General features: G+C 60.7%; 2 protein-coding genes across 2 annotated transcripts; one reads left to right on the forward strand and one right to left on the reverse strand.

Moving 5' to 3' along the window:
• The first annotated feature begins 5,071 nt into the window (after positions 1–5,071).
• CSDC2 (cold shock domain containing C2) lies at positions 5,072–6,771 on the forward strand. Its single transcript, XM_040988279.1, has 4 exons — positions 5,072–5,095; positions 5,319–5,620; positions 6,183–6,305; positions 6,609–6,771. The coding sequence occupies exons 1-4, from the start codon at positions 5,072–5,074 to the stop codon at positions 6,769–6,771; spliced, it is 612 nt and encodes a 203-aa protein (XP_040844213.1).
• A 1,439-nt stretch (positions 6,772–8,210) lies between these two features.
• PMM1 (phosphomannomutase 1) lies at positions 8,211–16,591 on the reverse strand. The gene is made up of 9 exons (XM_040991292.1): positions 16,479–16,591; positions 14,001–14,118; positions 12,997–13,073; positions 12,781–12,872; positions 12,473–12,572; positions 9,647–9,722; positions 9,001–9,116; positions 8,605–8,721; positions 8,211–8,494 (listed from the first exon to the last, which is right to left on the reverse strand). Exons 1-9 carry the CDS (start codon positions 16,563–16,565, stop codon positions 8,471–8,473), a joined length of 807 nt encoding a protein of 268 aa, XP_040847226.1. The 5' UTR covers positions 16,566–16,591; the 3' UTR covers positions 8,211–8,470.
• Positions 16,592–17,378: the final 787 nt, after the last annotated feature.

Consider the following 17,378-nt stretch of genomic DNA (forward strand, 5'->3'; position numbering starts at 1 on the left):
TCTGAATGTGTGAGAGAATCTGTGAGTGCTGTGTGAGACTGAGTGTGAGTGTGTGAACGTCTGTGAGTGAGGATACAGTGAGTGTGAGAGGATCTACATGTGAGTGTGTGAATGTGTGTGAGAGAGTCTCTGAGTGGTAAGTGTGAGAGTGGAGTGTGTGTGAGAGGCTGTGAGTGGTACGTATGTGAATGTGTGTGTGGGCCTGTGAATGGTGTGTGAGTATGTTGAATGTGAAAGTCTGTGACCAGCATGTGTGAGCGTTGTGTGTGAGGGTGTGTGTGAATAGCATGTGTGAGTCAGGCTGCATGCCCTCGGGGCCTGCTGGGGACCGGGGAGCAGGGCTCGCCCCCCTCTTCACCTTGCATCTCAGAGCCCAGTGAGGGAACGGCCCCTGGTGTCGGTCTGGGAGTCCCTGTCCTTGCCTGCAGCACCCGGCCGCCCTTCTCCCAGCCCGCCCCGCCCCGTCCCCGGAGGCCCTGGGGTGCACACGCCGCGTGTGAACACTGAGCGCCGTCACACCCCGCCCCCGCACTCTAATTGCCAGGCTGTGGGTCCCCAGTTTTCCTCCCCTGCATTCCTCAGTGGCCAGCTGACCTGGCAAGTTAATCCAGCCATAAAAGCCACTTTCCAAACAAGACGCTCAGGAGGCGTCGCCGAAGCGACAGAGCCTGGTGTCCCTTTAAGCTGTGAGTACAGATTCCCACCCAGCCCCTCCCTCCTGCTCATGCTGACGTCAGCGGGAGGCGTGTGTGAGTGAGTGAGGGGCTAAGGGGCCCGCCTGCTGCACACACACACACATACACACGCTCAGCACATCTTCCAGACCCGGCCGCTGCCCGCCCATCCGCGTACAGCGCTGTGCTGGCTGCAGGAGGCAGTGTCTGGACCCCAGCAGCAGGGAGAGGTAAGGGGCTACATAGGAGAGGGGCGGGTGCTGAAGGTACCGGGCTGGAGACCATGGCCAGGCAGGGGTGTGAGGTGGGGATGTGGAGGTACAGCAGGGGTGAGGCAGGGGTGGGGTGGCGGGAGAGACTGGGACGGTGGGGGCTGGACCAGCCTGGTTTCAGCTTGCAGGGGGGATGCGGGGCGATGCAGGTGCTCCCGTTGCCCCTCCCCCTGTCTCCCCTTGACCCCCAGGGAAGCTGAGGCCGTGTGGCTCCCTGGGGGTATCTGTCTGAATGTTAGATGGGGGGGACTTGTGTCTGGCTCAGGGGGCTGAGAAGAACAGACACTTGCCAAGCCACAGCGTCCTGTCTGGGGAGCTGGGTACCAGAGCGAGCCACTGCCCACCTCCACCCTGCTGTCTCCAGGTGTGGGAAGAAGGGCCACAGGGGGCAGAGGGCACTGGGGGTCTCCGGTGCAAGCTGGGGCTGGGGCAGGCCGATGGGGGGACTGGAGCAGCTGTCTTATCCTGACTTGATTCCAACCCCTTTCCCCGCCCCCAACCCACCCTAGCGTGGCGGGGATAATTGTATTAATTGGCTTTTAGAGGTGGCTTCATGATATTTTATTCCTGGGAGCCAGCCGGCCTGCAGCCCCAGCCTCCCCCCACCCCTGCCTGTTGGTTTCCCTCTGACCTCCACCCCTATCAGGGTGCAGCCCTCTCCGGCAGGGCCTGCTGGGCCACCCCTGCTGCGTGATGCACCAAGCCCCTGCATGGCCTGACCCTGGCACAAGTAGTGCAAACGGAGATAAGGGGCAAAGCTGGCACCCACAAGGAGACAGCAGGTTCCTGCCAAGCCTGCCAGCCTGCAGGCTCTCCCCAGGGAGAGGGGAGGGGGGCTGCTGGCGCGAGAACAATAATAAATACAGAGTGTGAACTGCATCCGCTGGGGCTGGGGGCGGGGATGAGGAAGTGTGCCTGGCAGGGGGTGGGCAGCCACTCTGAGAGCCTGGCACCATGCCCTCCGGATACAATATAGCAGGGGCTTCTCCCTGGCAGGGGGCGGTTTCCAGTCCCCTGGGTGGACGGAAGGCCGGTTTCTGAATCCGACTCCATCGACCTCGTAGTTCTCCAAATTCCCAATGTTTCTCCCAGTCTCTCCTCTCCCCTTATTCTCTGGAAGTCCTTCCCCCTCAAAACATCATCTCAAAATATCATTGATCTACCTCTACAGCCAAAAACAAAACCCCAAAAACCAAAGTGCATAGGAGCCCGCGCGAGGCCAGGGGGTTTTGAGCCACAGAGACCTGGCTCAGGCCTGGAGACAGAGGGCTGGGGCAGCGTCGAGGGCTGCCCGCTGGTGAGGATCCAGGAGGTGGCCCTGACACCCCCAAGGTCACCCCCCCAGCAGACAGCGCTCACGTCCTGGCTGAGTTGGTCACGTCCACTGGTCAACAACCAGATGGCAGTGGCTAGAACCCAGAACCTTGTGAGCAGGACGTTTGGGACAACCCAGACTTTTGTCCATCCTGAGCAGCAAAATGGGAGGCTAAAAGGAGAGGGGGCTCTTGCCCGGCCTGGGGCAAAAGCTAGCCCTGAGTCACACCGGCCATGGGCTCTGGTCGTACCCACTCTCAATGACCCTGCATGTCTGATAGGTGGGCCCCTCTTCCCTCTGAGGACTCAGAACGGGGCAAGAACTTGCTAGGCCACACAGATGGCCACCCTGGCCTTCCCAGACCCAGCCTGGCTTGCCCACCCCCACGATGCTCTGAAAGCCTCAAGGGCGGCCCCTGAGGCAGCCTGGGAGTGTGTGGCAGGTGCTCAGATGGTTGGGCTGGAGGTTTGGCGGGTGCCCCTAACCCGGTCCTCACACTCTCCCTCCCTCACACTCAGGGAACAGGTTTAATTAGGTCAGCTCCAGCACCAGGAGCAGCTCCGGCACGGATGTATTTTAAGGAGAGTCAGGGTGGCCCCAGGGAGAGGGGGGAGCCAGACAGGTGCCAGCTTCTGTCTGGTGGTCCCTGGGCTGGTTCCCTCCCAGGCCAGGACCCCCCATGATCCAGCCCCGATCCACTGAGGCTTCAGATAGCCCTCTTGTCATTGTCCTGTGTTGCTTTCTATTTTTCACACAGCCAGCCCCCTCTTGTCCCATCTGCTCCCCTATAATGGGGGTTTGGGGCTGGGACGCTTTTATTGGGGGAGTTGTTTTCAAGCCTAGTAGAGTAGGCGAGTGACTCACCCAAGGTCAGGGTCTGAGTCAGCACAAAGCTAGAAATAGAACCCCCAGTCCTGACTCCCCAGTTCTTCCACCCCCTGCCCTGCCTCCTTCCAGGGATGGGCAGGCCTCCCAAGGAACTCCTGGTTTCCTTGCCTTCCCCTCCCCAGACATCTCCAGGGGGCAGAAATGCTGCCCTGACCCACTGTGCGACCGTGGCACCTCTCCAAGCCTCAGTATGCCCAGCTGGAGAATGGGTACACTGAGGATTCGGCACATGCTTAACAGCCAATAGGCAGAAACCGACCAGGCCACACCGTGCGTGCTGGGTTCTGCTGTGTCCGTCTACCTCCATCCTCCCTGGACTGGGGGCACCTGTAAGGACCGGGCCGTCTCCAGTCCTGGATCTCCCACTTGCATCTGTTCTGTGTGCGTTGCTGTGATTTGTTTTTGCTGAACGTGAACTGGGGAATGTCACCTTGGGGTACATGTCCCCAGTGTGTGTTTGTAACAGCCTTGGAGCTGGACTGGCCTTCCTTAGTCACCATGAGTCACTGCAGCCCGAGGCAAAGGTGCAGCCCCCTGGCCACACAGCTTGGAGAGGTCGAGCCTGCTCACTCTCCTTGACCTTCCCTGGGGCTGAGTGGAACTTTGACAGTCAAGAGAGGCTCATGACAGCCACGTGTTATATGGCAGAACTGAGAAGGTGCCTGGGCTGTCGTCAGTGGCCGAGGTGGCCGTGCCTCCATCCGGGGTGGCCATCACACCTCCTGGAGGCCCCATGTTATGTCCACACCCCCTCACCTGCAGAATCACAGAGGAACAAGGAGGATGAAGAGCGTGGCTGGCTGGGAGCTGCCTGGTCACAGGTGGACCCTTCACTGCTGCCCTGAACCCTCCGCTTCCAGGCAGGCTGCTGTGATAAGAGCTGGGGAGCTTACTGCCTGGACCAGTGCTCAGGGGGAGTTCTCTGGCAGAACAGGGAGCAACATTTGTTGTCCTCACAGGAACGCACTGAGTAAGCACATCTCAGCTTGGTCATTTCCCAGCTGTGTGGGGGCAGCTTCCACATCTGAAGTGGAGGTGACATAGAGGGGTGGCTCTCAGAAGGCCCATTCTCCGGCTGAGGAAGCTGAGGCCAAGTGAGGTGCAGGGCCACACCGCCCTGTCTCTGGATGCTGCCCTCCTGCCCAGGCCCTCCCCACACACACACCGCCAGAGGCAAGCTGCAGTGGCTGTCCTGCCTACCGCCCTCTGCTCTCTGGTCTCCCGACCACTTCCAGGGTCTGTCATGGGGGAGGGCAAGGCAAGGGGAGGCCCCCTGGTTCCTGGGTGTATCCTCCTCCCCCACTGCCTGCTCTGGAGGAGGCCTGGAGCACCTGCCAGGCAGGAGCGACTGAGGGAGGAGCCTGTGTCTCCCTGGTAACCGCTGCGGGCTGCCTGGGCTCCGCCCCCTAGGACCTCAGAGCGCTGGCTGTCACCGCCAGGCACCACACCAGGGCTTGGAGAGGCCAAGTCGCCATGTTCCCGAGGAGAGAGCAGGCAGGCGGGGCCTGGCCCAAGGAGGGCGCTGCGGCCACCGCAGGAGGCGCTGCGGGGCCGTGCCTGTGGGGCTTCCCCCAGCTGTGTCATCTCGGGTGACGGCCGCCCATCTTTTTTGGGGAGCGGCTTTATGGAGCTATGAATCACGCAGCACGCCATTCACCTGTTCAGGGAGTAATTGAGTTGTTTTCAGGAGGTGTGCAGAGTTGTGGCCCCAGGAGAAGACTCTGCACCTGGGCACCTCTCTGCACCTGGCTGCCCCCCGGCTCGGGGCACCTCTTGCCTGCGTCCCGGGCATGTGGACATTGCTCATGAATGGACGCAGGTGAGGGTGTGTCGGCGTCTTCCACACCGCATAACGCTTTCAGTGCTGGTCTGGGTTGCAGTGTGAGTCAGTAGCTTCTCACGGTCAAGTGTAGCCCTACCGCATGGCCAGACGGACACCGCTGCCCGTATGTCTGTGGATGTGTAACGCCCCCACTTCCTACTGCCTCTGTGACCCTCTGTGAGGCTGTGTCTCTTCTAGAAGCCTCAGTTTCATGGTGATGGGAAGTGCAGGCCCTTCTCTCTCCAGTGCATCTCTCTCAGTGCAGGTGCAGGGCCGAGGATGGGCAGGGAAGCCACCAAGCTTCAAGGCCAAGTGGCGGCGCTCACTTGCACCCCTCTCTCTTCCAGACGGAGCCCGTGACTGGCGAGGCTGCCGAGCAGGGCCAGGCCAGGCCCTGCCCGCAGGGCCACCCCAGCCCTTCCCTGGCCCCTGGGCCCCAGAGCCCACCAAGCTCTCCTGTCGGCCCCACCATGACATCGTCGGAGCCCACGTCACCTCCGGTGGTGCCGCCGCTGCACTCCCCCAAGTCCCCCGTGTGGCCCACCTTCCCCTTCCACCGGGAAGGCAGTAGGGTCTGGGAGCGGGGCAGCACGTCTCTTCGAGACCTGCCCAGCCCCCTGCCCACCAAGCGGACCAGAACATACTCAGCGTGAGTACCTGTCCTCACCAGAGGCTCTCTGACCTTGGCCTCAGCCCAGGAGGGGGCAGCCCCTGTAAGACAAAGGACAGCCTGGTGCACAGGAGTGGTACCCACCACCTGGTACCAAGAAGGAGCATTACGTGGGGAGCGAACCTTGAGGGGTGAACAAGCCAGACGTAGGCCTGCAGGGGTTGCTGAGTGGCATCTGGTGGCATGGACTTGTGGGGGGGTCCTGGCCAGGGGGTTTGTGGCCAGTGTCTGTGCTCCCAGGCCTGGCCAGGCCAGGCCCAGAGAAGAGTGGGAGGACTGAGCAAAGGCACCGCCTAGGGCACACCCAGGCTGGGTGGGCTCCCGCAGCCTCAGGAGGGAGGGGGCTGTGCAGAGGGCTGCCCCAGGAGGGGCTGGCAGAGCAGGTTCTGCTCTCTGAGCCTGAGCCTCATGGCCTGTGATACAGGCAGGGGTACTGGGAGGTGGGGCCCGGGCGAGGGCTGGGCAGGCTCAGTAGGTGGGGTCCAGGCGAGGGGCTCCCCAGGCTCTGGTCCAAATCGCTCCCCACTCCCCACCTCTGCAGGACAGCCCGTGCCTCGGCCGGCCCTGTGTTCAAGGGCGTCTGCAAGCAGTTCTCGCGCTCACAGGGCCACGGGTTCATCACGCCCGAGAACGGCTCTGAAGACATCTTCGTGCACGTCTCTGAGTGAGTGTCAGCCCTCCCTGCTCTTGGCTGGGCCCTGTCTCCAGCAGTGCTTCTCCAATCTCTCCTTGCTGAGATGAGTGTTCCTGGCCCCTCTGGCCCCTCAAGGAAGCGCGGCTGGGAGTTGAGGGGATACGGGGAGGTGGGTCTAGGCTCGACTCCACCCACTTCTGAGGCCTGGGGCTGCTTCAAATCCCTACTTACCGAGAGCCAAAGCTTCATATCGTCCCCCACGCCATGCCCAGGCCCCGGTGGCATTGTGGGGTGTAGCCCTTCTCACACCGCTCTTGCCCTCACCCCCACCAGCATCGAGGGCGAGTACGTGCCGGTGGAGGGCGATGAGGTCACCTACAAGATGTGCCCCATCCCACCCAAGAACCAGAAGTTCCAGGCCGTCGAGGTGGTGCTCACCCAGCTGGCCCCCCACACGCCCCACGAGACGTGGTCCGGCCAGGTTGTGGGCTCTTAGGTTGGGAGAGGGGGAGCCAGCCCACAGGGTGGGCGGGCAGGTGGGCAGCAGCTGGTTCCACATATGCCCCACTGTGCACCTGTTTGTCGTCTGTGCTCGTGGCCGTGTGTGTGTGCCTCCACCACCCCGTGACCTGTGACTGTCCTGTGAGTTGGCCTGGAGCTGGGTGGAGGGGAGGCTGTTGGACCTGCCTTCTCCGCCTGCCTGTCTGCTGTCTCTCCTTGTTCCCCTGCTGCTGCATACACACGACACCCTCCCCCTCCCACCCCTTTCCCTAGCTCTGGCCTCCCCCATGGCCGGCGTCTCCCGTGGATGCTCCCCCTCCGAGCCAGGCCAGCAAGTGCTCAGGGGCTGACAGGGATCTCCTCACTTCAGCACACCTGACAGGCTGGGGGGCTACAGGGCCCTCCTGTGAGCCCCACGAAGGCTGCGCCGAGCCCAGCTCATGTTCTCCCCCCAAGTAGGTGGGGGGCCCTGCCGGGATGGAGCCCCCCTTCCTACCCACAATTCCTACAGCCAGGTGCCTGGCCCTGGTGACCTCTGAAGTTGCTGTGATGAAGGACACAGCAAGGCAGGGCCAGGCCTAGGCACCCAGGCATGACCCTCCACCTAGGGCACCATTGCTGGGGCACTGCCCTCCTCTTTGTCCCAGATGACAGCTCCCCCTTTCACTCGCAGCCCCTCGCAGGCCAGAGGGCTGGGCTGGGCCCTGCCCACCATCCCTCTTCTCGAGAGCTTAACACTTGGAGGAAGTAAGGAATGGGGGTGGGTCATGAGCTCTAAGGAGGGCCTCCGGGGATGGTGGCACTCCAAGTCCTCATCTGGGTAGAACTGGGACTCTAATGCCAAGCATAGGAGGGTCAGTGGCTGGCTGGGGGGCTTATTTGGCCTTGGTGGCGCCCTGGGACCCAAGGCAGAGCACCTGTTCCCACCCCTGCTAGCAGAGTAGAGCCCCAGCTGGCATGGACCCAGCCTCATCGCAGCTCTGAGTGGGGCTTTTCCAGCAAGGCATGTCTGGAACAAGGGCCCCTGGGACCCCTGGGACCCCTGGCAAGGCAGCTACAACAGGGGAGCTTACCAGGGGGTGGGGTGGAGCCCAGCTGGCAGCAGGAAGTGGAGATAGCAGCTCTCTGCCCACTTAGTCCCTGCAGTGTCTGGTGAGAAACCCTCCTGGCGTCTCCCTCCCCAACACTGGCAATAAACTCTCAACTGTGACCCACGATGGCCCGGAGTCACCATTTGTCTGGGGGCCCTGGAGGTTGCGGCTGGGGAAGTATCACTGAACCGGCCCTTGTTGAGGGCTCCAGGGCCCCCCATGTTAGGGTGGAAGACTTCTGGTGTCACCTGGTCCGAGGCACTGTCTCCCTATCCCCCCACTGGCCCTGTGCCTCCAGGGTGGTGACCAGTGTGTGCTCAGCATCCATTCAGACTTGGACTACGTGCCTCGCTGTGGGTTTAATATAGAGGACAGAAAGTTCTCTGAATACACACCGTACCCCCTCCGCTATCTGCCCGGGACAGTCGGCAGGCGGGGCAGGCTCCTCGTCACACTGACGCTTGTCCATGCCATCTCCCAGCATGGACAGGAGCCTGTACAAGCAGCAGCTGTGGCCAGGGCCATTGGGGTGGAGGCTGGGAGCTGGTCCTGCGCAGGGGCCGTCTGGCTGGGGACGGTTGTCCATGCAGACCCTGGTCCCATCTAGTGGACCTCGTGGCAGGTGTCCTGGGCCAGAGCGAAGGGGACGTTCGAGCCGCCCATCCAACCCCAGGGGTGGGCTCTCTGTGGGTCTAGGCAGAGCGTTCTGGAAGTCACCGTGGGGGCCGGGGTCACACCTCATGCGCCGTCTCTGGGAAGAAAAGCTCTCGGCATCGCTGCACCGTGTCCTGGGGCGAGACCACACTATGGCCAACGGTGCGGGGGTCGGCGTAGATCTCAAAGTCATTCCCACCCTGTGAGGAAGGCCTGGAGTTAGTGACACCTGCAGGAGGCTCTGGGGGTTGGAGGCCATCCACCCCCCCCACCCTGGACATGGAGACCCCTCCCACACCGGCTCCTGCAAAGCTGACGCTCCTCCTGTCCCCCCAGTGCCAGCCCTCTCTGGACCTTCAGGCCTGAGAATGATGGCCTGGTGCACTGGCTGCTCTCCGGGAGCCCCGGGGAGGTTCATTCTGTCTCCTCTGCTCCTGGTCATGCCCTGGGCCGGGGCACCCGGATGGGGTCACACTCACAGGGCTGGTCTCATTCCCGAAGAAGTGGATGGTGTCGAAGGTGTCCTGGTCCAGGCTGTCCAGGCAGCAGCGCTTGTCCCAGCCCTCGGGGAAGATGTCGAAGCTGATCATGCCTCCTGTGGAAGGGGCGGGGCTGTGACTCCCTCCTGGGAGAGGTCGATAAGGTGGCCAGGGCGGCCTGGGAAGGTGAGCTTGGGCAAAGCCTACTTAGCGCCACTCTTGGGGGACACGGGACCCTTGGGGAAAATTACAGATCAGGTGGGAGACCTGGAGGTGACCCAGCAACAATCAGGGGGGATTGCTGGAGGGGTGATACCGGGAGGACCTGAGAGTCATCAGGGCTCAGGGCCTCAGGCTCCCAGCAGGACCCAGACATAACAGAGGGTCTCCCCCTGGCTCCTGGGCAATCAGCTGAGATGGGCTGGGACGCTGGCTGTGTCAGGTCACGTGTCTGTGGGACGCAAGGCCAGCAGAGGTGGTGGACATGGTGCCTTTGGACTTACTGGTAGACTGGGCTTGGGACTGGGAGAGAAGTCAAGGGAGATGAAGCAGGCATGGGGCAGGCCGCGGGCTGGCTCCCTGCCTTGGGCTGGGACGAATCCCGCTGAAGCAGCTGGGCCACGTGCCTGCAGCAGGGCAGGCTTACCTCGGGAGAACCTCAGCCCCTTGCCAGCAAACTCTGTCTTCAAGGCTTCCACAAACTTCTCCCGGATTCTCTCCTTCTGTGGGGGGGGGGGGAGCACACTGAAGCTTGGGGGCCCCAGAGGGGAGGCCCCATGCTGGGCACCCAACCCGGAGGACCCACACCATCCAGAGGCTCAGAGGACTGGGCCTTGTTCAAGGTCATCCAGCTCAGTGGTATGGCATGCTAAGGCCTGGAAGGCCTGTGACTCAACATTTAGTCCCAGATCCCACCTGTGTGCGGGGATGGATGATCATTCAGAAGGTGGCCTGGGAGCAGAGGTGGCCTTGTGCCCTGCCCAGCTCCACACAGCACACAGCAGTGGCTAGATGCCAGAGGTGGGCATGAGGCGCTGGGAGCAGGAGAGGAGCTGTGACTGGCGGCAGCAGGTGTTCAGGGGTCGGGTATGGCCACAGAGTCATGGCAACAACTTGCTGTTGGTTGAGTGTTTTCTGCGTGCTAGATTGGGCAGGGCCTGCAGCCTCTGATCAGACCTGGGAACTCTGGCAGCAACATGGAGTGGTACGGGGGTGGGGAGCAGTCACCGCTGGGCCTGTCCCTGTTAGAGGCCAGCTAGGGGAACAGCCAGGCTGTGCCTGGAGGAACAGCTGGATGTGCAAGCAGCCCTTAGCTTCTGTGGCCAGCAAGCATCACTTGGCAGAAAACGCAACTCCCATACGGCCTGGAGGGGCAGTCTGAGCATTTCCTGAGCCACCAGGAGCCACCAAGGACTCCCACCTCTGAGACCTCCAAGGCAGGCCGCTTGAGCTGCAGGTTAGGCTGCTGTGCTTTGTAGCACTGATCCCAGGCAAACCTGCACCTGACCGCTCAGAACCCATCTCCTGGATGAAGTCCTAGAGGGCTCCCTCTTGAGGAGCAGCACAAGTGGGGACTGTGCGAGCTTGGCCTGGCATCTCTAGCAGGTGGGTGGGTCCTGCCTCCCCAGCAGAGGTGTCCAAGGCCTGAGGAGTCACTGCTGCACGGGGGATGGGCTCTTGGTGAAGGGCTACTGGCTTATTTGAAAGGCAGAGTTACAGAGAAAGAGGGAGAAACAGGAAGCCTGCCATGCTGGGCTGGGCCGGGCCAATGTCAGGAGTGAGGACTCCTATGGCAGTGCCAGGGGCTCCTGCCTTCCCAGGAGTTAGCAGGGAGCCAAACTGGAACAGGTGCTCATACAGAGTGCCAGCATTGTAAGTGGTGGCTGAACCCCTTGCACCACCACGCCAGCCACAGCAGAGGTCAACTTTAGCCACCCCAGCAAGAGACGTCCCCATGCCTGTGGCCGCTGTCTACCAGCCTGGGCACCAGCCTGGGCACAGGGTGGCAGTGTTGGTAGTACTGGGGTTTAGTCCTTCCCCCTCCCGCCAGGGAGACATCAGAGAGGAAATGCTAGAATGAAACCTTGACTTTGCAATTCACTCTCTCAGCGACCTCGTTCATTTCCTCCTGCCTTGGTTTCCTCATTCATACACCTGGGAGCAGCCGCTGACCTTCCTCCGGAAAACATGCCCTGAGCAGGTGCTGTGTGAGGCTCAGGGCATCCTGCAGCCAGCAAGTCACAGCACAGCACTCACCAATCCCTGCCCTGCTGTCGCTGACACTCAGAAAGAGGGGCCAACCCCATGGCCTAGCAGGTTAAGCACCAGCATCCCATAGGAGCACAGGTTTGAGTCCCAGATGTTCTACTTCCCATCCAGCTCCCTGCTAGTGGCCTGGGGAAAGCAGTGGAGGAAGATCCAAATGCTTGGACACCTGCCACCCGTGTGGGAGACTTGAAACTCCTGGCTCCTGGCCTCTATGTGGGCCAGCGCTGGCTCTCCAAGTACCTCCCTCCTCTCTGTAACCCTGACTTTAAGACGCCACTCGGGTTACCCATGCCCCATAGCAGAATGCCTCCAGTTGTAATCTTGCTCTACTTCAGATTCTAGAATCTGGTTTTCTGTTAATGTACACCCAGGGAGCAGGTGGCTGTTTCAGTCTTTGGGTCCCTGCCGCTGACATGGGAGCCCCAGCTCTGAGTCCCAAGCTCCGAGCTTTGGCCTGGCCCAAGCCCTGGCTGCTGAGGATATGAGGGGAGTGAATGAGTAGATGGGAGATATGTCTGTCTTTCTACCTTTCACATATAAAAATGGAAATGATTCAGTGTCTCCCAAGGTGGTGACAGCTACTCCTGGGGGAGAGGAGCAAGATGCAGGGGAGCAACAACCAAGGGGGGGTCAGAAGGGCCCCACGAGGAAGGTGACGTCAGAGCAGGCTTGAAAGGAGAAGCGTGCTGCGGGCGGAGGGTCCAGCTATGAGCAGTAGGCTGCCAGTTCTGTCTTGACCCAGCAAGGAGGCCATTGCCTGGGCAGGCAGAAGCGGGAACGGCTAGATGGAGCCGTGGGAAAAAGTGTAGACGGACCAACGTGCTCCAACGGGGGACCCGACGGCAGCGGTGACAAGCTGCGTGTGTGTCAAAGGCGAGAGGGCCTTGGTGAGTTCCAGCGAAAGGAAGAGGAATGTGGGGAGTACGGGGAGGGGGCCGAAGAGGCCAGGGCCAGGCAGCCCCATCGGGGCTGGGTTGCCGTGCAGCTGGCAATGGGGAGCCATGGGGGAGGGCTTGCTCCTGGCACCTCTAGGGTGGCACTTCCTGTCCCTCAGTGGCACCAAGATGGAGATGCGGCCTGTGACAGCGGCATGGGATGATGCCCTAAAGGGTGTTGACCCTACCGCCCTCCGGCCCCACTGCATCCCACCAGTGAAAAGTCAAGGCTCAGCTGGCAGTGGCCGAGGTCACACAGCCCGTGGCACCTTATCCAGTTCGGAGAACTCGATCCGCTCCTCCAGGGTGCAGCTGCGACCAATGGGTGAGACGTTCAGCATGCCGTTCCGGAACTCGATGAACGTGCCACTGGTGGTGGAGGAGGTGGGGGATGGAGAACTCAAGCCCAGCCCCACAGCAGCCTACAACCTTCCAAGAAGCAAGAACCTCCACCCACCCACCCACAGGTGGGGCCTGAGCGTCCCCAGGTTCTATGTGAGCCTCGGCACCATGCCCCCATGCTGGTTCCTGCCGCCTCCACTACCCCGAGGTCCTAGACTCGGGGCTGGGACCTCACCGCTTCTTGGGCAGTCTGAGCAGGGCCATGTAGCTGAGGCAGAAGTTGATCAAGTCTTGCAGCAGCTCCTCCCCCAGGTGGTTCTGGATGGTCTACATAAAGGAAACAGGGCTGGGTGTAGCTTGGGCTACCCACGGGCCCCAGCCTGCGCATCCCAGCCCAGGGCAGTAGGTGCCATGACTGGGCTCCCTGGTTAAGCCCCCAGGGACCACTGACCTGCTTGGAGAGTAACCGCCCGTGTTTATACTGCACTGTCCCATTCTCGGCAAACACGTAATCGAACTTCTGGATCACTTCGGGGATCACAGCAGAGAAAGAAAGCGGAGAACAGCAGGTTCCACTGTGAGCCCGGGACCACCAGGAGGGGCAGAGAAGCCCACACTCCTTGGTTTGTCCCACATTCAAAGCCCACTTGTTCCATCCCAAGTCTGCATCTGCAGCCTGCTCTCCATCTGCAACTTTGTTTTCTTCCAAACAAATCAGTCACACCTCCAGGGCTCTGCTCCTGGAGATCCCTGAGCCTGCACCCCCTTCTCTTGGCCCTCCCCACCCCCAACACACCATCGGGATCCAGCTCCTTCCCTGGACACCCAGCAGAGGGTGGCACCTCCGCTCTCCGCCCTTGGGGACACAGGCTTCGCTTCCACACTTCCCAACATTTTGTGCTCCTGCTCCAGGAAGGCAGAGTCTTCATCCCAGCTGCCAGGAGCCACTGGGGTGGGTACAGTGGGAAGTGGAGGGAGGGTACTCTGCCAGGGGCTGTGGCAGGTGGTCACCTGGCCATCGTGGGGCTGGGGAACATAGAGACTGAGCCATGTGGGGACTCGCTGATGGCATGAACAAGGCGGTAGGGAAAAGGGGAAATGGAGAAAGTTTCTGGTTTGAGGCACTGAAGGCACTGGCTGTGAAAGAGCCAGAGAGGGGCTCTCGGTGCCATGCGACTACCCACTACCAGTGGGGTAGTGGACCATGGGACTGGAAGGAGTTAAAGGAAGCAGTTAGTGTGTGTGTGTGATTCACAGCAGGTGGTAGCTTACTGCCAAAGCCGTGGAGGTGGTGGGAGTGGATCCCACTGGACCTTCTCTAGAGCCCAGCACAGTGCTCAGGAGTGGGCAGGAGGTGCTCCCTGCAAGGTGGCTTGTGGCAGGAGTCCTCTGGCTGTCCCTTCTCCCCTTCCTCGCCTCCTCTGCCCTACAAGAGCCTTGGGCGGTGCCTCCTACCTTCATCCCCGTCGCCCAGCTGCTCAGCGATCTTGGAGTAGTCGGAGCCACCCACCACGCCAATCTGTACCCGGCTCCGCAGCTTCTGGAGGAAGGCAGCCACCTCGGGGTCGATCTTCTACAGATTGGGGGTGGGAGAGACAGAGGGTTCCAGCTGACCTCGGCTCAGCCCTCTCTGAGAACGTGCACTTTCTCCCACTTTCTCCTTGGATCGGAGGCAAACACAAGGTTCCTTGTCCCTTTCCATCCTAACCAGTGGTTCACATGGGCAACTACAGAAACATCAGCAAAAGTAAAATAATTATATATTTAAAAACGAATGCTCGGAAATGGAAAATTTACTCCCAAGGGGGAAAAAAAAAGATAATCTCAACTCCATGTTTTCATGCATTTCCGTATCTGCTCCAGTGCGTGATGTTCGCAGGGCAGTGGGTTCAGCTGCTGCCTGGACGGTCCATCCCATACTGGAGTTCCCTTACAGTCACCCTGCCTTCAGTCTAGTCTCCTGCTAACGTGCCTGGGGAACAGTGGAAGACGGCCCTGGTGCTGTGGGAGAGCTGGACGGAGCTCCTGGCCGAACGCTGGCTGGTGCAGGCATGCGCCCAGCGCCCAGGTACCGGGCAAAGGGGTGTTTTATAAGAACGCAACATTGTAACAACTATAGGCTTGACCATCGGGGAACAACAAACACGCCTACAGGTACACAGATTAAGGCAATTTTCTCCTCCAACCACTGTGGGTCCCAAGACCTGCTAAGATTCATTCAAGCAGGTTGCTGGGGCTGGTGGAATGGCTTACCAGTTTAATCCTCTACCTGCAAGCACTGGCATCCCATTTGGGCACTGGTCAAGTCTGGAGCGAGACCACAGCACACACTGCGTACAGCCCTGGGGTCCTGACTGGGCCGGGGACACTTCGGCCTTCTGTTTGTTCCTGTCCTCACAGGTGTTAGGTTGGACAAAGGACACTGGCCTGCAGCAGAGTGAGGGAGGCCATGGCGGATCATCCCGGATCCCAGGAACAACTCGAATGCCAGACAGGAGCCACTCAGGCCTCACCTCAGCCCAGCACGAGTGACGGCGGGTCACTTGCTACGTGTCAAATCCAGAGCGGCCGCCTTCTCCCAGCCCCCCACGCCTAAGATGTACAAAAGCCCACCATGTGGGAGCAGTCCCACCGATTAGATCTTCTTCCCTAATAAAACTCTGCCTGAACTAAAAGTCTCTAATCACCCTAACAGCAGCAGCATGTACTGGCATCATTAAGAATTAACTTTTGCAGGCAGTGTTGTGGCATGACGGATTAAGTCACAGCATCCCATACGGGTGCAGGTTCGAGTCCTGGCTGCTCCACTTCAGATCCAGTTGCTGGCTAATGTGCCTGAGAAGCCAGCAGAGCACGGCCCAAGTCTCCCACATGGGAGAGCCAGAGAACACTCCTGGCTCCTGCCTTCAGATCAGTTCAGTCATGGCTGTTGTGGCCACTTGGGGAGTGAACTGGGTGCAGAGCCGTCCTCTACCACTGACCCAGGCCACAGAGAGCTGGAAGGGAAGGGGAGCAGCCAGGACACGGACTGGTATCTATACGGGATCCTGGCACTTGCAAAGTGAGGATTTAGCAACTGATCCATCAAACTGGGTCCTCATACAAATCTTAAAAGTGATAATTTTTAGGGCCCAGTGCGATAGCCTAGTGACTAAAATCCTCCTCACCTTGCACGCACTGAGATCTCACATGGGTGCCAGTTTCTGTCCCAGCAGTCCTGCTTCCCCAGCTCCCTGCTTGTGGCCTGGGAAAGCAGTTAAGAACAGCCCAGGGCCTTGGGACCCTGCACCCACGTGGGAGGCCCAGAGGAAGCTCCTAGGCACTTGGGGAGTAAGCCAGCGCGTGTTTCCTTCTCTGTAAATCTGATTTTCCAATCACTAAAAAGCGAAGACAGTGAGTGTGGGGTTGGACCACCGTGCTCCGGTGACCTCACCAGCACCAGAGAGGCCGTGGGCTTCTCACTTCCAAGTGGTCGAGGCATTTAAACCCATTAGCAAAACGGTCCTGGGTGTCTCCCCCGACTGAGGGGTACAAGGTAAAGTGGGTGAACTCGCCCCAAGCCCAGGTAGGGTGGCTCTGAGACGCCGGTCTCCACCAGATGGCGACTCCAGGCCCGGGCGCGCACCGAGTCGTGCCGGGAACCCCGTCCACAGGCGCGTCTCACGGCTCCAGTGGGGTGGAACCGGGGCCGGCTGGCCAGCCAGGCCTCGCCGTGCAGGAGCCTCTGGCGGAGGGGAGGAGCTGGCCGGCCTCCTGCCCCACAGCTCCCGGGCAGGCGCTCCGGGGGCACAGGACCCCGTCACTCGGGTGGGCGGCCCCCGTTCGCGCGTGCATCCCATACGCAGCTCCCGGGCTCTCCGCGGTCACCGCGCGGAGGCCGCACGCTCGGCTTCCGAGTGTCACGAAGGGAGCTTGCGGCCGTCCGGGCCTTACCTGGCGAGCCGGCGTGAGGGTCCCGTCCACGTCAAACAGGCAGAGGATGCGCTCCCTCCTGCGCGCGCCCTCCGTGCAGACCGCCATGGCTGCAGCTCCGAGCGCCGGGCGGATTCTCGCCCAAGCCGGACCTTATAGCGCCGCACGCACGAGGGCGTGCCCAAAGCGGCGAGGGGCGTGGCAGGGCGCGGCCGGCGCAGAACGGAGAGCCTGATTGGATCAGGAAGCGAGAGGGCGGGACGGGGGCGGGGCAGAGCCCTGAGGGGCGGGGCGAGGGTGAGAACGAGGCGGGGGGCGGGACTCGAGTGTGGCCCAACCCACTGACCCTCCCGAGGGGGCAGGTCAGTCCCTTTGCCCTGGGTATCGTTTTTAATTCTTTTATTATTTGTTTATTTAAGAATTGGAATGCAGGCCCGGCCCGTTTAGCCTTCTGGCTAAATCCTTGGGATGCCTGTGCCGGGATCCTATCTAGACTCCGGTTCGGATTCCTGTTGCTTCACTTCCCATCCAGATCCCTGTTTGTGACCTACACCCACCTGGGAGACCCAGAGAAGCTCCTGGCTCCTGGCTTCGGATCAGCTCAGTTCTGGCATTGGTGGGGACTTACTTCTCTCTGTAAATCTTTTTAAATTTAATTTAATTTAATTTTATTTTATTTTATTAGTGATGATGCTTACATAGTTGATCAGGGTGGGGAGGGTCGAGGATCAGGGGTAGTGGGTGAGACCCTTATTTACACATTTTCTTCTTCCTGTAATTGGGGGAGAGGAGAATACAAGAGGAAAAACCGCGCCCAGCTTCCCAAGCGTGCACTCCCCGGGGAACTGCCACCTGACGTCGTCCCTGGGTCCCCGCTGTGGAGCCTTTTCCGAGGGTTCTGCTCATGTGTTTTCCGTGTTT

The sequence above is a fragment of the Ochotona curzoniae genome, unplaced genomic scaffold (genome assembly GCF_017591425.1).
Source record: "Ochotona curzoniae isolate NIBS_2020 unplaced genomic scaffold, NIBS_Ocur_1.0 contig_1014, whole genome shotgun sequence".
Lineage (NCBI taxonomy): Eukaryota > Metazoa > Chordata > Mammalia > Lagomorpha > Ochotonidae > Ochotona > Ochotona curzoniae.

Excerpts from the sequence above, each read along its gene's own strand:
- CSDC2 (XM_040988279.1), top strand. The coding sequence starts at position 5,072 with ATGGCCAGACGGACACCGCTGCCC. Across the intron at positions 5,621-6,182 it reads CGGACCAGAACATACTCAGC|GACAGCCCGTGCCTCGGCCG; the intron begins GTGAGTACCTGT and ends CCACCTCTGCAG. Across the intron at positions 6,306-6,608 it reads ATCTTCGTGCACGTCTCTGA|CATCGAGGGCGAGTACGTGC; the intron begins GTGAGTGTCAGC and ends CACCCCCACCAG.
- PMM1 (XM_040991292.1), bottom strand. The coding sequence starts at position 16,565 with ATGGCGGTCTGCACGGAGGGCGCGCGCAGGAGGGAGCGCATCCTCTGC. Across the intron at positions 14,119-16,478 it reads CCCTCACGCCGGCTCGCCAG|AAGATCGACCCCGAGGTGGC; the intron begins GTAAGGCCCGGA and ends CCCAATCTGTAG. Across the intron at positions 12,573-12,780 it reads CTCAGACTGCCCAAGAAGCG|TGGCACGTTCATCGAGTTCC; the intron begins GTGAGGTCCCAG and ends CTCCACCACCAG.